This window comes from Rhincodon typus, chromosome 4 (genome assembly GCF_021869965.1).
Source record: "Rhincodon typus isolate 14 chromosome 4, sRhiTyp1.1, whole genome shotgun sequence".
NCBI classification, from domain to species: Eukaryota; Metazoa; Chordata; class Chondrichthyes; order Orectolobiformes; family Rhincodontidae; genus Rhincodon; species Rhincodon typus.
The window spans coordinates 64,092,759-64,110,363 of NC_063335.1; the positions used below are offsets into that span (position 1 = coordinate 64,092,759).

Here is a 17,605-nt window from a genome sequence, read left to right on the forward strand (position 1 = left end):
TGAAGAATATCTGCATTTGTTGGAGACCAGTAATCAGGACAGTACTGTAGAGCTTCCTTGGGACAGTGCCCAGTGTCCAAACATCTCCACTGTTTCGCCAATGATATCCCGCTATTGTAAAATCAGAACTGAGAATGGTCACTTGGTTTTAATATTTTAGTTTATTTATATCATCCCAGCTCTTGGTAATACTGTACAATCAGAGATCCTAAAGTAAAATCTGAATTGATAGACCATAGTTATATTGTTGCAATTTGCTTACAATGGTGATCACTCACCAAATATATTTGCATGGTGCTGCCAATATATTTTAACAAAATAAGCTTATTTCACAAAAAGGAAGAAAGAAGCATCAATGCCTTCGAGGCATTGATACTTCTTCCTTTCAATCTAAAGAAGGATATATTTACATATAGTAAATATAGCAATTTATAAAGATTTTATCATAAACTGAAAAAGAGTCACCATTTTTCTAGCAATACTGACTTTCATTTCAATCTAAAGTTTCTTATTCGACCTATGAGATTGCAAATAGTGTCCTTTAGTGAATTTCTGCACATTCACTATGTGAGTCTCTTTAGTATCCATCTTTCCTAGAGAAATAGCACATGCTAATTTACTGACTTTTTTTCTCACTGAACTCAAATAAAAAATGGCTGGAGTTGATTTTTTTTTTTCCCCTTCTGGATTGAACGTGCTTCTGGCCTTTTTTTTGAGTCAAAAGCTAAACTTGGTAAACACTTCAGTTATTTCAGTAGGTGTGTCAATGCTGTAAGGATTGCCCATTTACATGATACTCCCCTTTTGCATTTGACTTCCTAAAATACATTACCTCACTTTTGTTAGGATTAAACTCCATCTACTATTTTTCCACCTAACTTTAAAACGTCTTTAAATTAATTTTATTCATTCATGGGATAAAGGTGTTACTGGCTAGGCAGCATTTATTGCCAACCCCTAATTGCCCAGAGGGCAGTTCAGAGTCAACCACATTGCTGTGGGTCTGGAGTCACATGTAGGCCAGACCAGATAAGGATAGTAGGAACTGCAGATGCTGGAGAATCTGAGACAACAAGAACCAAAGAAGAACCTTTTCTGAAGAAGGGTCTAGGCCCGAAACGTCAGCCTGCTACTTGGCCTGCTGTGTTCATCCAGCTCTACGCCTTGTTGTCCCAGATGAGGATCACAGTTTCCTTCCCGAAAGAGCATCAATGAACCAGATGGGTTTTTCCCCAACAATTGGCAATAGATTCATGGTCATCGTTAGATCCTTATTTCCAGATATTTTATTGAATTCAAATTCCACCATCTGCTGTGGCCAGATTTGAACCTGTGTCCCCAGAATGTTTCTGGGTCTCTGGATTAACAGTCCAGCGATAATACCACTAGGCCATTACCTCCCTTTATATCCTACTGCATCCTTTGACATCCTCCCTCACTATCCACAAGTCTTACCAATTTTCAAGTCATTTCCAAATTTACTAATCATACCACCAACGATTTTATGTATATTGTTTGTATAGATTACAATTAACAAGTCTCAACACCTGATCTTTGTGGAACTCCATTGGCCACAGACGTCCAGTCAGAAAAACACCCCCTGCAACTACCATCTGTCTTCAATGGCCAAGCCAATTTTGTATCCAGTTTGCCAACCCACCACAGATTCCATGTAATTTGATGTGCTTGACCAGCCAAAGAAAACATCCACTCAACATCTTTTCCCTCATCAATCATCTTTGATAATTCCTTTAAAAAATTCAATCAAGTTTGAAAGACCAGACCTTCCCTGCACAAAGCCATGCTTACTATGCCTAATAAATCCATTCTACTCCAAATGCAAGTAAATTCTGTCTCTAAGAATCTTCTCCAATTACTTCCCTATTACAAATGTAAGGTTTACCATCCCATAATTTTCCTGGGTTATCCCTGTTGCCCTTCTTGAACAAAGTAACAACATTGGCTGTTGTTCAGCCTTCTACGACCTCTCCTGTGGCTAAAGAGGATACAAAGATCTCTGTTAAAGCCCCAGCAATCTCCTCTCTTTCCTCCTTCAGTATCCTAAGATAGATCCCATCAGGCCCTGGGGACTTTTCTACCTTTAATGTTTTTCAAAACATCCAACACCACTATATGCTTAGTACTGACATGCCTTAGAATATCAACAAACTCCTCTCTAAACTTACCGTCATACATGCCTTTCTCCTTGGTGAATACTAATACAAAGCACTCATTAAGGACCTCACCCACCACCTCTGGCTCCTGCCATAAATGTCCTCTGTCCTTGAGTTGACCTCGTAGATAAATCACCACAAGCTACCTTTAATTTGGCTACTTAATCAGAAGTCTCACAGACAAATAAGTTCTGAAACAATGATTTAAACTTTTATGGTATATAGCAACCAAAGTAAGACCCCTTTAAGCAAATTAAGCCTGACAACACAACTTAGCTATTCCCTGATTAATGGTGGAACCTGGCCAGGATTCTAACCAACAGTCTGTCTTTGGAAGTGTCTAGTGTTCTACCCTTGTGCAGTTTTGTACTTAAAAGTTCTACTATTGAATTGTTCTGGTGTTGGATTTTTATTAATTTTAATTCTTTCAAGTTTGTGGTATGACATTATTGATGATTAATGTATTCTTTTATCACCAATATTTGTTACACTACTGCAGATCTCAAGTCTCTAGCTTGTCTTCTTATCGCAAGTAGCTCCTCTGTTCCTTGTTACGTTTGGGGTCAGCTGTCTGTTTAACAGCTTTTCCTGCAGTTAACCCCTTTGGTTCAGGACATTGCTTCTGCAGGCAGACTTAATCTACCTGCTGTCTTATGAAAAATAGGCAATTAATAGTAGTGTTATCTTCTCTCTCCCAGGAAACAGCTTCTTTATGTTGCTTTGAGTCCTTCTTAGGAATGGTTAATGAACATGATGTTTTTATTTCCTTTATGACAGATTTTTCCTTGACCTTTTCATCTTGAGAGGCAGTTTATTGCTGATTCTTTCCATATGTAATAGTTTATCTTTGATTCTTTCAATCCATGAAGTTTTTAAAGTTCTGAAGTTTACATTGTCACAACCTACCTTATTCCTAGTTACCCTCTTGCTCCTAATATAGGTGTAAGATGCCTTGGGATTCTCCTTAATACTATTAGCCAAGGGCATTTCATGACCTCTTCTAGTCCTTCTGATTTATTTTAAGTTAATTCCTTCTTCCTTTATACTCCAGGCACTTGTTTGATTTTCTGTTTCCTAAACCTCACCAATTTTTTCCAGATCCTGCAGAATGCTTTTGTAATTAGCCTTCCCCCAATTTAGCACTTTCACCCAAGGATCAATTTTATTCTTTTCCATAACTGTTAATGTTTAGGGAATTATGATCATAGTTCCCAAAATGCTTTCTCTCCACCCCCACCCGATGCTTCGATCACCTGGCCACACTCATCCATTGACATAAGGTCTAACACCGCCCCTTCCCTAATTGAACTATCTGCGTATTGTTTCAAGAATCCCTCCTGGATGCTCCACTCAAATCCTGCCCCATCTAAGCCAATGGCACTAAGGGAGTGCCAGTGAATATTGGAGAAACTAAAATTACATTTACTACAGCCTTGTTGTTGCATCTTTCCATGATCTCCTTCCATTTCTTTTAAAGAAGATGGGCTGTCAACTTTCTTTACCTACCTCCTTTTTACTTGAGCATTTAAACATAGTATAAGATAATTGAATTCCCATGCCATCACCCTTTTTCATTGACAGTTCCTCAAACTATCTAATTGTATGAGCCTGAGATCTAGTCACAACACAGGAAGTAATCCAGAATGTTCCTCCTTCATAAACCCATCTGGAAGACAAATTGTTTCATCGGCCTGCATTAGTGGTTGACTTTCCTCTGTCACTCAATATCTTTATTGATTTATTTCCTTGAGTAGAAGAGTAGCAACTATCTCTTGCAAATAAAATATTCATTAAACTTTAGTGATTTGTTTCTTTGCATCAATAATTGTGCAAGAATTTTCAGTCATCTCTCCTTTCCTAGTACTTTTAAGGAATACTGTCCATCTGAATTGCTGCTACAGTTTCAATACCCATTTCCTTTCCTAATATACCCTTTTCTAAGGATTCTTCAGTTATTCCTACTACTGCAATTGATCTCCCCATTAACTAACTTCCATTGCCAATATCAAAATTGTATGTTGTTTTATTTTTGTCACTTTTTAGATTCTAGTCTTTTTCCTTTGTTATTTTGGGCTCTTGTTCCCTGAAAGTAATACCCTTTTATATGCTCTGCTATTCTACTCCACTTTCTGTATGGGCATTTTGCCACATGTGAAGGAAAGATCATGCCAGTACAGCTGCACCATGGGTGTTTAATACTTGCCATTCGTCTAAATAAGTCTTCAAATTTGCCAAACTACTATTTCTACTGATCAAAGCCACTAATTACTTGCCATTTATTTTCCTTTGGAAATTCTGCTAGTCCTAAATTTTGATTGCTAAGCTTCAAACGAGTTCATATTGAATGTTGCTCTTTCAGCAGCTCCATAGTCTGCCGATTGGTGTTCTGACAAATGGGGTTGGTTAGCTCAATTGGCTGGACGACTGGTTTATAATGCAGAGTGTTGCCTGTGGTGCAGGTTCAGTTCCCACATTAGCTGAACTTGTCATTAAGGTTCCACCTTCTCGACCTTGCCCCATTCAATAAGATCATGGCTGATCTGATTTGTAACTTTTTAAACCTATGTTTGTTTATTTCTACCCCTAATAATTTTCAACCTGTTGCTTAACAAAAAATTATTTATCTATTTCTGCCTTAAAAATATTCAATGACTCTGCTCTCAGAACCTTTTCAGCACTTCATGAGCCGGAGAGAGAGAGAATATTTTGTTGCATCTTGTTTTTTTAAAAAAAAAACCAGTGCTCACCCGTTCATGACAATGACCCTTAGTTCTAGATTCTGGAAGATGAAACATTTCCCCCACATCTATCCTAACAAGACTTCAAGATTTTATGTTTCACTGAAAAGAATCAGAAGATTCTTCACAGCAACCAAAACCAATTTCAAAGTCAAATCTGTATAAAATACTTCACGACAACTCTCCTGTTTTTATGTCCAGTACTTCCACGAACTGGTTCCTTGACAGATTCAGATCCTGCTTAAATTCAATGAATTTTTATCCTGGCAAGGGCCTGAACTTTGATACCAATTGATAGTAAGAATGGAAAAGTGCAGTCTTGGCGTGAAACCTGGCTCAATAGACCATATTTTAATTTTTTCAATGTGTTTCCTATGACGGTCAGTTCCTAAGCATATTCACTCGAGGCTGCTGATATATTCCTTTGGTGAAAAAAGTACGTCTTCCACACAAAAAAATTGTTTTATGTAACAATTTGGAAATATTCTATCATATTAACGCGGAGAAAAAGATTCATCCTTAGTCCAAACTATACCCAGATGGATACTCTGATCAAGGCCCCGACCTCATTGCCAAGACTAACCCCCCTTCTCATCCCTGCCTCCTTGACCTGTCCATCTTCTCTCCCACCTATCCGCTCCTCCCACCTCAATGACCAACCCCCATCCCAACTTCCTTCCTACACTCATCTTTACTAGCTTCATCCCCACCTCCTTGACCTGTCCGTCTTCTCTCCCACCTATCTGGTCCACTACCCACCTTCTGTCACTGCCTCCCCCCATTTATTTCAGAGCCCCCTTCCCTTCCCCCATTTCTGAAGAAGGGTCCAGACCCGAAACGTCCGCTTTCTTGCTCCTCTGATGCTGCCTGGCCTGCTGTGTTCCGCCAACTCTACACCTTGTTATCTCTAGCATATTCCTGTTCTTCATTGTAAAATTTCTTTATTAATTCACAATGTTGATTGAATTTTGAGGATATTATGAAGTGTGTGGATGAGGCTAGTGGAGTTGATGTAGACTACGTGGTTTTCAGTAATGCTTTCATCAAGTTTTGTGTGGGACACTTGTGGAAAAAATTAAGAGCCCTGTGGATTCAGGACAGTTTGGCAAATTAAATCCAATATTGGCTTAGTGGGAAGAGACGGAGTGCTGATTGAAGCTTGTTTTGTGACTGGCAGCCTGTGACAGTGGCATATCATAGGGCTTCGCTGTTTATAATGTACATTAATGATTTAGTCTCATGAAGCTTTATCAGTAAATTTGCAGATGACTCAAAAATTGGTGTTAGATGAAAATAAATTTGGAAGAATTGTGTAGTCAGCAGTATGGAATTCCAAAAGTTCACCGACTAGTTGGGTAGAATAGGTCGATGATAGGTAGCAGATGAGGTTTAATATAGAGAAGTGTGAGGTGAAGAACGTGGAAAGACAGAATAAAATAGGAGGTATAATCTAAAGGGGGTGCAAGAGCAAAGGGCCCTGGGTGTATTTGTGCACAGATCATTGAAGGCAGTGAGACAAGCGGAGAGAGCAGTCATAGAGTCATAGAAATGTACAGCATGGAAACAAATCCCTCAGTCCATCTCATCCATGCCGACCAGAAATCCAAAATTAGTCGAGCCAGCATTTGGCCCATATACATCCTAAACGCTTCCTATTCATATACCCATCCAGATGCCCTTTAAATGTTGTAATTGTACCAGCCTGCACCACTTGTTCTGGCAGCTATTCCATACTTACACCACCCTCTGCATGGAAAAGTTGCCCCTTTGGTCCCTTTTATATATTTCCCCTTTAAACATATGCCGTCCAGGGCCTCCCCTACCTTGGGCACCCTATCCAAGGCCATCATGATTTCATAAACTTCTATAAGGTTACCCTTCAGCCTCTAAACACCCCAGCCTGTTCAGCCCCTCCCTATAGCAACCCTGGCAACATCCTTGTAAATCTTTTCTGAACCCTTTCAAGTTTCACAGCATCTTTCTTATAGCTAAGATACCAGAGTTGAACATGATATTCTAAAAGTGGTCTAACCAATGACCTGAACAGGTATGATATGACCTCCAAACTCCAATACTCAATGCATTGACCAATGAAGACAAGTGTACCAAACGCTGTGTTCACTACCCTATCTGCCTGTGATTCCACTTTCAAGGAACTATATACCTGCACCTCAAGATTTCTTTGTTTGGCAATGATTTAATGATTCTCTCCAATTCTGCTTGCATGAATTTCATCTGTTGAGAAATCCTGAATTAGAAATCTATCTGGAAAAGTCCTGGAAAAACTTGTTTGTTTTTGTCTGATCTGGGTTGGACGTGGGGATTCTGAGTCGGATCGAAGATTTTCTTCATAGCATTTCAAAAAGCGTCTTCTGAGCTTGCTGCTGTCCTTATTATTCATAAATCAGAATACAAGAAGTACATTGCTATACATTATGAAATTTACTGTGATAATAGTTTTGAAGATCGAGGTCAAATGTAATTTGCTTTTGGAGAATTCTTTTCAAATGGATTTTCTCAATATTCTGCCTTCAGGTAAGTAATTCATTGAGTACAAAGCCCTCCAAAAGGTACCCCACAATACAAGCTAACTGCTAGATAGTTATCTTTTTAGGAAAGGATTGAATGTTCAAGATCCAGTAATTGTTACTTGGCTTTGAAAGAAGGTTTGAATAGATATTGTAAGGCTTTAGCTAAGCTGTATTTTCTGGGCTAATTTTTTATTGGAGTGTCTAACTCCAATTGTGTGATGGAACCCATGAGTAATCTGTGACTGTGCTTATTATTTTGAATATATAACCTTAGTGAACTGAATTACATAATTTCATTCTTCCTGCATTAATCCCAATCCCCATCCCATTTTAGCCAAAAGTGCTTTGTAATCTTCTGATTTATCTATTACATTTCAAATATAAACAGAAGATTAAAATTCTCCCTTTCGGGGTAAAATTCCAAACAAGCTAGCAAATTAATTGGACAATTCAGGCTAATAATGGCTTCGGTACTATTGTTGTTCAAATTGTTGGAACATGTTGGTCTTGAGAATTATAGATTTTGCACTTACTTTGTATGCAACTGTTTGAAATTTTGTAAAAGCAGAATGTATAGAAAAATTATCTATCTTTGCTTATTTCCAATGCTTCATATTTTAACTTAAGCCTTAACACACACAACTACCTCCTTAGTGTTGCCATCTGTTCTGATCTGTTGCAGCTTATAGATATTTATGTACTTTTACTGTTTCTTGGGCTCTCAATTTTGTTTCTTGTTCCTAAAAGGACTGAGAATACTATTTCCCCAAACTAGTGTATGTTGCATGACCTGATGTGTATATGATAAAATTTTCTATGACTTTTTTAAAGGGGTGTTTTTTCTAGAACTACAAATTGGGTGTCATTATAAAATGAGCAGCACTGTGTAGACAAAATAATTTACATTTTAGTGGACAGAAAAGTGAGTAGTTTAATAATAGTTCTCTCCCTGTCCCTTATAGTTGTGGCTTCATATTCTAATTATTTTTAATGCAGCAAAGATCCACTTTCATCTGCATCAATGAAATGGACCCCTCCACCAAGTACTATTGCTGACCTTACAGGAAAGTTTCAAGAAGAGAAGGCCAACTTACTAGACCAACTAGAAAAAAGGAATGAAGAGCTTCAGAGCCTTAAAACATCACTGATAGCTGAACAACAGGTAGCTTTCCTCATGTTGTCTACTAAATAAACACTTTTTTAAAAATTGTTGACAACTGTTGGTTCTAAATATTCTTTGTTCTAGTGCATAAGGTGTCACCCATGTATGCAACTGATAACACACTCTCCTTGAGTCTGAATGTCATAGGTTCTAGTCACAACTCTTGACTTGATAGCGGTGTACAAAATGATCAGAGGTATAGATAAAGTAGACAGCCAGAGACTTTTTCCTAGGGTGGAGGTAGCTATTACGAGGGGGCATAGTTTTAAAGTGAGTGGAGGTAGATAAAGGGGAGACGTCAGAGGTAAGTTCTTTCCTCAGTGAGTGGTCGGGGCGTGGAATGCATTGCCTCGTTAGGGGCATTTAAGCGGGTATTAGATAGGCATATGGATGATAGTGTAAGGTAGAGCCACCTATCGAAGGTTAGATAGACCTTAGGATTAGGGTAAAAGTTCGGCATAACACTGTGGGCTGGAGGGCCTGTACTGTTCTATGTTCTATGTTTAAGTCAAAAATACAAGCTGAAAATCTAGACTGGCACCCCAGTACAGCAACGAAGGGGTGCTTAGTATCAGCAAGCTGGATGAAATTTAAATCTTGATACAGATTACACGTTGGAGAACTGGTGAAAAACCTGCGTTGTTATGGTGTGGCAGAGACTTGACAGGAATTCCCTGGAGGTTAGAACCATAGTGCTGGATATCCAGCCTTCTCCTCCCCAAGCGCTACTGACCAATTAGGGGCAAATAGCTCTATTGCTAATGGAATAGTGGTTGTTGCTGATTATATTGCAAAGAACAGGTGAGTACAGGTGGGATGGAGACTGTCAAGCAAGAAGGGACAGAGAGCTCAGAGGCAGTGGCAGAGAAGTGAGCAGTGTAGCCACTGATAGTCCACCTCAATATCCCCCTCCCCATTTGACTCCATATTAAGTTAAATTGACAGTCATTGTTAATATTCTGCATTGACCTATTCCTCTGTGCAACTTATTCAGAGGAGGTGTTTTTTTTTTTCTGGCTGTTACTGCCATTGTCTTTTCCGGTGCCTAGATCAATGCCAGCTGGTCTGTCTGGTTTCATTCTTCTGTTGACTTCACAGCAATTGATTCAACTGAGTGGCTTGCTAAAACAAAATACTGTAGATGCCAGAAATCAGGAACAAAAATAGAAATTAGTGGAAAAACTCACGTCTGGTAGCATCTGTGGCGAGAAAGCAGACTTAACATTTCAGGTCCAGTAACCCTCCTTCGGAAGTGGCTTGCTAGACCTTTTCGGAGGGCAGTTGAGAGTCAACCACATTGCAGTAGGTCTGGATTTACATATACGTCAGACCAAGACCAACTGGCACCAGGTGATGATGGCAGATTTCTTTCCCTGAAGTCATCAGGTGGGGTTTTTCCAACAATGGACATTACTCTCATGGTCATCAGTAGATTTCTAATTCCGGGTATTTTTTATTGAATCTGATGTGACAGGATTTGAATCTGGGTCCATGGAACATTATTTGACATTAACATTGGCTATTATATCACTAGACTATCGCCTCCCATATATGTGGTCCATGTAAAAAATATTCCTACTTGAATGGCATTCACCATTGTGGTTATGCCCCACCAGTTAGTTGCACAATTTCCTGCAATCCCTTGCACTAAGAAATTTCAATGATGGGTCCTGGACTGTTAGTCTAGTGGCAGTCTGAATAGCCAGGTTTGATTTGTATTTGCCCTTTGAGTCAACTTCCTGAAGCACCTGACATATTCTGTAGTCCTCTGCATGGCCTGTTGGATCACCTTTCTAGGGCTTTTGTTGATATACGATCATTCATCAGGCCACAAATAGGTAGTCAAATGTATTGCCAGACAGTTGGAATTCCCCACAATCAATGAATCATTACTTACATAGAACAGTATAGCACAGTACAGACCCTTCGGCCCACGATGTTGTACCGAACTTTTACTCTAAACCTAAGGTCTATCTAACCTCCACCCCTACCTTATACTATCATCCATATCCCTATCTAATAGCCGCTTAAATGTCCCAATGAGGCCGATTCCACGTCCCTACCACTTACTGAGTAAAGAACCTACCTCTGACACCTCCCCTATATCTACCTCCACTCACTTTTTAAATCTAAGCACCCTCGTAATACCTACCTCCACCCTAGGAAAAAGTCTCTGGCTGTCCACTCTATCTATACCTCTGATCATTTTGTACACCTGTATCAAGTCACCTCTCATCCTTCATCGTTCTAAAGAGAAAAGCCCTAGTGTTCTCAACCTTTCCTCGTAAGACCTTCCCTCCATTCCAGGCAACATCCTGGTAAATCTCCTCTGCACCTTTTCCAATACTTCCACATCTTTCCTGTAATGAGGCAACCAGAACTGGACACAATACTCCAGATGTGGCCGAACCAGGCTTTTGTATAGCTGGAGCATAACTTCACGGCTCTTGAACTCAAGCCCTCTATTAATGAAAGCTAACACACCATATGCCTTCTTAACAACTCTATCCACCTGGGTGGCAGCTTTCAGGGAACTGTGGACATGAACCCCAAGATCACTCTGCTCCTCCACACTGCCAAGAATCTTTCCGTTAACCCTGTATTCTGCTTTCAAGTTTGTCCTTCCAAAATGAATCACCTCCCACTTTTCAGGGTTAAACTCCATCTGCCACTTCCCAGCCCAGCCCAGCATCCTATCAATGTCCCTTTGTAACCTAGAACAGCCCTCCACACTATCTACAACTCGACCCACCTTCGTATCGTCCGCGAACTTACTAATCGACCCTTCCACTCCCACATCCAAATCATTTACAAAAATCACAAATAGGAGAGGACCCAGAACTGATCCTTGTGGTATACCACTCGTAACTGAGCACCGTGTTGAATATTTTCCGTCCACTACCACCCTTTGTCTTCTAAAGGTCAGCCAATTCTGAATCCAATCTGCCGCATTTCCCCCTATCCCATGCCTCCTTGCTTTCTGCATGAGCCTACCATGGGGAACCTTATCAAACGCCTTACTAAATCCATGTATACCACATCCACTTCTCTACCTTCATCCACATGTTTGGTCACCTCTTCAGAGAATTCAATAAGTTTTGTGAGGCATGATCTACCGCTCACAAGTCCATGCTGACTATCATGAATCAAACTGTGCCTATCCAAGTGATCATAAATCTTATCTCTCAGAGCCCTTTCCAATAATTTGCCCACCACTGACATAAGACTAACTGGCCTGAAATTTCCCGGGTTATCCCTGTTCCCTTTTTTGAACAAGGGAATTACGTTTGCTACTCCAATCTTCCGGCACTATACCCATGGGCAGCGAGGACGAAAAGATCATCGCCAAAGGCCCTGCGATCTCTTCCCTCACTTCCCATAGAATCCTTGGATAAATCCCATCAGGCCCGGGGGATTTATCTATCTTCAAGTTCCGCAAAATTCCTAGTACATCTTCCTTACTAACATCCACCTCCTCTAGCCTACCAGCCTGTTTCACACTGTCCTCCTCTACAACTAGGTCCCTCTCAGTTGTGAATACCAAAGAAAAGTATTCATTAAGGACCTCTCCTATCTCTTTAGGCTCCGTGCACAAATTCCCTTTACAATCCTTGATCGGCCCTAACCTTTCTCTGGTCATTCTCTTATTCCTCACTAACGTGTAAAAAAGCCTTGGAGTTTTCCTTGATCCTATCTGCCAAGGTTTTCTCATGCCCCCTTATAGCTCTCCTAAGCCTTTTCTTCAGCTCCTTCCTGGCTAACTTGTATCCTTCTAGAGCCTTTTCTGATCCTTGTTTCCTAAACCTTATATAAGCATCCTTCTTCCTCTTAACCAGTCGTTCGACCTCTTTTGAGAACCAAGGCTCCCTCACTTGACTGCATCTTCCCTGCCTGCTAGGGACAAACATATCGAGCACACGCAGTATGCATTCCTTAAACAATCTCCACATTTCTATAGTGGTCTTCCCTGACAGCATCTGTTCCCATTTTGTTACCCAATTCTTGCCTGACCGAATTGTAATTACCCTTCCCCCAATTATAAACCTTGCCCTGCTGTATATACCTATCCTTTTCCATGACTATTGTAAAAGTAACAGAGTTATGATCGCTAACGCCAAAATGCTCTCCTACCAATAGGTCTGACGCTTGGCCCGGTGCATGGCCAAGCACCAAATCCAAAGTGGCTTCTCCTCATGTTGGTCTATCTACATAACTGTGTCAGGAATCCTTCCTGAACACACTGAACAAAATCTGCTCCATCTAAACTATTACAACTAAAAAGTTTCCAATCAATATTTGGAAAGTTGAAGTCACCCATGACTACAACCCTGTGACTTCTGTACCTTTCTAGTATCTGCCTCCCAATCCGCTCCTCCACTTCCCTGCAACTATTAGGGGGTCTGTTTAAAAATTTAAAAAAAAACCAACAAAGTGACTGCTCCTTTCTTGTTCCTGACCTCAACGCAAATTGACTCTGCAGACATCATTCTCGAACTGCCTTTCAGTAGCTGCTATACTAGCCCTGACTAGATTTTACAAGATTTTGTACGTAAAATCTCTAGTTTCACAAATTAAGCCCCTGGAGATCATTTCTATCTCCAGCTTGATGAAACATCATTGGGTTGGGCCAACCTGCACACCTTTAAATGCTGTTTCTAATGGAAAAATACCAACCAACAGCAGTTACACTGATATTTTTTCCAAGCGTCTGACAACTACATGCTGTACATTGCCCTGATTTTGAACAACACTCCAGTAATCACATATGCCAGGCCCTACTCTCAGGTCTCACATCTTTTAGACCTTATTCAGTCAACCCAAACCTTTTCTTTCCACATGCTCTGTTTCAAATCAAGACCCCATTGGATTGGTTCTCTTGACTGCCATAACAAATTTGATTTAAAAACTGAAAGAACCGTGGATGCTGTAAATCAGGAACAAAAATAAAGTTACTGGAAAAGCTCAGCAGGTCTGGCAGCGTCTGTGAAGGAAAAAAAGAGTTAATGTTTCGGGTTCAGTGACCCTTCCTCAGATCTGCCATAAGAAATTCTATAATTCCCTCTTACTGGACACCCACCTGCTCTAGTAACCACTGGGGGTTTGTGTCTGTCTGTGTATGTTGAGAAGATTTCATTTGTAAAGGGAAGTAAATAAATGTTGGGGAATGGTTCTGAATGTCAGACCTAACTATCTATTGGGCCTCGGGCAAGATTATCACATGTCCTCCCTTTGGTTTGGGCCTCAGTAATCCTAATTATTCCTTTAGCCATTTGGCAAAGGCTTTTAAGAGATCGTCACCTTATGGGTCTATGGTGGTCAATGCATACTCTGTCTCTTAGCTCCACACTGTAGTCCCTTCCTGACCTCTGTGGAAGTCCAGGAGGAATACCCGTTTAATTTAGATAGTTGTACTGAATTAACTACTGAGTTTGCACTCCCAAACCAATATCTCCCAGCAAGCTTTTGTTCTGTATCTGAGACTTGCACAATTCTGTAAATATAATTGTCATTGACTCTCTGGAGCTGGCCTTGGTCCATTAACATTGGGATGATCAGAACAGGTGGATACCTCTAACAACACAGAAATATTGCACATCACCCCAAAGGAAACTCTTGTCAAACCTTGTAGTAAAGTCTTAGGTTAGCCAGGGATGGAAAGGCTATCTGAGGGGAGCTCTACCATTCTTGAGACGGGCTTTTGATATCCGCAAGTACTAAAATTGATATCACACCGAAGTCTGTCGATTTCATGTGTACATAGTTCTTGACAATATTAGCCCTCAAGGCTGGGTTCCCAAATTTAAAAAAAAAGGAAGATTAGTTGTCAGGTATAGCTAAGGGACTGCCCAACTATATCTACTTGCTGGGTTCCATGACATTGCATGCGTAATGCCACAGACCCAATTCTGCGTTTGAATCATAAATTCACTTAATACATAAATTGTCCTCTTGAGCCTTCTAATTTCATTCCGAGATCAGTGAAATTGAAAAATAAGTTGGATGTGGAGTTTTATTTTTACTGGCTTTCCAGCTTTATACTGAACACAAATAAATACACTGTTGACAGAATTGATCTCTTTCTTTTCCTGTCCCTTCCTGCTGCTAACACTGACTCATAAGATTCAAATGTTGTTCTGTCTGCTATGTTGTGTCCTGTGTAAATCCCTAATGAGTCTCCTGATACATTTTGGGACAATGATCCTTCCTTTCTCTTGCCACGTCCCATCACTATCTTGGGACACTCCCCATTCCTTCCACTCTTTTTACATTCCTCTTTTTGAAATAGCATGTAGTTCTATTTTATTCACCTCATTCACTTCTCTTGCTATAGAGACAGCGGACCTTTTATCTTTTTGTACTCTGCTGCTATGTGTGCCTAATCATTACCTAACTGGGGTTTTTTTGATTTTTCTATGGACTGTGGTTTTGATAACTGCAACCTTCTTGAGTTCCTGAATAGCCTGAATTAGTGCTTCATGCTAAGATGATGTCCTGCCGTTCATATTAGAGTCCTGCACAGTCATGTACTACCTCAAAAACGTAGTGGCTATCGTTGTGGACACTAACCCACGTAGTCCTGGATAATTTTAGTGCCTATTTCAGAGCTTGTAACAGAGCTTGCTCTCACCACTGCCCACCCCATCCTCTGCTTTCCATTTACTATCTGTCAGGATCCATCCAAAAAAAAAAAGTTAACTCTGCTCCTTCTAACAGCTCCTCGCTGACTCTGTTCAATTCCTCATCTCTTGCTTACCCAACACACACACACAATCCCTTCTTTCAGCATTGATCAACCCTGCTGGATTATTCGATCATCCTTAACTATAGTAGTCCATTCATTATTGGTGAGCAATATGTTCCATTGAATTCTCCTGATGTCACATGCGGTCCTCAATTTTCCCTAATTCAAAATCTGTACTTTATTCACTCGTGGGACCTGGGCATCACTGGCTGGCTGGTAGTTGTTCCCCATGTCTTGAAAAGGTCATTGTGAGCACCTATCTTGAACCACCGTCTGTTGTAAGGAGACCCACAATGCCCTTAAGGAAGGAATTCCAGGATTTTGACCCAATGACAATGAAGTAACAGCAATATACTTCCAAGTCAGCATAACGAGTGGCTTGGTGGGGAACTCTCAGAAGGTAGTGTTCCCATGTATCTGCTGCTGTTGTCCTTCAAGATGGAAATGGTTGCGGGTATGAAAGTGTTGTCTAAGGATCTTTGGTGAATTTCTGCAGTGTATCCTGCACAAAGAGCATTCGGCTGCTACTGAGCCTCTGTGGTGGATGCTCGTGGTTGGGATGTCAAGCTTCTTGTGTTGGATCTGCAATCCACTGGACAAGTGGGAGTATTCCATCACACTCCTGACTTGTGCTTTGTAGATGGTAGACAGGCTTTGGGAATCACGGTGAATTACTCACTGCAATATTCCTAACTTCTGACCTACTCGTGTTGCCACTCTTTTTATTTGGCAAGTCCAGTTGAGTTTCTGGTCATTGGTAAACCCCCAGGATATTGATTGTAGTGGATTCAGTGATGGTAACAATATTGAATGTCAAGGGATAGTAGTTAGTCTCTTATTGGAGATAGTCATTGCCTGGCACGAATGTGTCTTGCCACTCATCAGCCCAAGTCTGGTATTGCCAAGACCTTGTTGCATTTGAACATGGACTGATCCAGTATCTGAGGACCCATGGTGCTGAACATGCCCACATCTGTTCTTACGGTGGACAAAGTACATTGATGAAGCACCTAAAGATTGTCAGATCTAGGACAATCCTGAGGAATTCCAGCAGAGATGGTGTTGACCTCTAACAACAACCATCTTCCTAAGGGTTAAATATAACTCCAGCCAGTAGAGAGTTTCTCCTGGTGCCCATTGATTCCAGTTTTTCTTGGCTTCCTTGATGTCACACTCTTAAATGTGGCCTTGAAGTCAAGGGTTCTCGGTCTCATCTCACATCTATAATTCAGCTCTTTTGTTTCTGTTTGAACTAAGTCTTTAATGAGGTCATGAGCTGAGTGACCCTGACAGAACCCACACCGGGCTTCAGTGAGCAGGTTGTTGTTAAGCAGGTGGTGCTTTTGATAGCACTGTTGAATACACCTTCTATCACCTTACTGGTGATCCACAATCAACTGATGCAGCAGTAAGTGGACAGGTTGGATTTGTCCTGCCTTTTGTGTACAGGACATACCTGAGCAATTTTCTACGTTGTTATGTAGTTGCCCATGTTGCACCTGGACTTGAGCAGCTTGGCTAGGATTGCGGCAAGATCAGGGGCCCAAGTCTTTAGTGCTGTTGCGAGAATGTTGTCAGGGCTCATAGCCTTTGCAGTATCCAGTGCTTCAAAACTGGTGAAACTTGCCCCAGTGAGAAACAAAGCAGCAGGTTAACGTCTGTAGTGGTGGATTCAACTGCGTGGAAAAATATGAAAGAAATGACAGGGAAGGAGAACTCAGGAGAGGCTATTAGTCTCCAGCACAGACACACATAGGACAGTGTTTGGAAAGGGCTAGCAATCAAACTTCAAGCACACTGGATAAACGAATGACAATGAGAAGAGGGACGGTTACTACAGGACTGAAGGTGTTATATCTGAATGCACGCAGTATAAGTAATCAGGTAAATGAGCTTGTGGCGCAGATTGAAATTGGCAATTATGACGTGGTGGGCATCACTGAAACATGGCTGCAAGGGGATCAGGATTGGGAACTGAATATCCAAGGATATACATTCTAACGAAAAGATAAGCAGGTGGACTGAGGGGGTGGGGTTGCCTTATTAGTAAGAAATGAAATTAAGTCAATAGGAAGAAACTAAGTAGGGTCAGATGGTGTAGAATCTGTGTGGGTAGAATTGAGGAATCTCAAAGGTAAAAAAACCATAGTTGGGGTTGTGTACAGGCCTTCAAACAGTAGTCAGGAGCTGGGGCGCAAGATACACTGAGATGGTGTGTAAGAAAGGCAAAGCCACGGTGATCATGGGAGATTTCAATA

General features: G+C 40.8%; 1 protein-coding gene across 1 annotated transcript in view; it reads left to right on the top strand.

The window, feature by feature from the left end:
• Nucleotides 1–17,605, top strand: part of rb1cc1 (RB1-inducible coiled-coil 1) — a 181,448-nt gene that overhangs the window by 80,551 nt on the left and 83,292 nt on the right. The window contains exon 15 of the mRNA XM_048596119.1: nt 8,440–8,605. Coding sequence (XP_048452076.1) covers nt 8,440–8,605 — 166 coding nt within the window. The remainder of the gene's footprint in view (nt 1–8,439; nt 8,606–17,605) is intronic.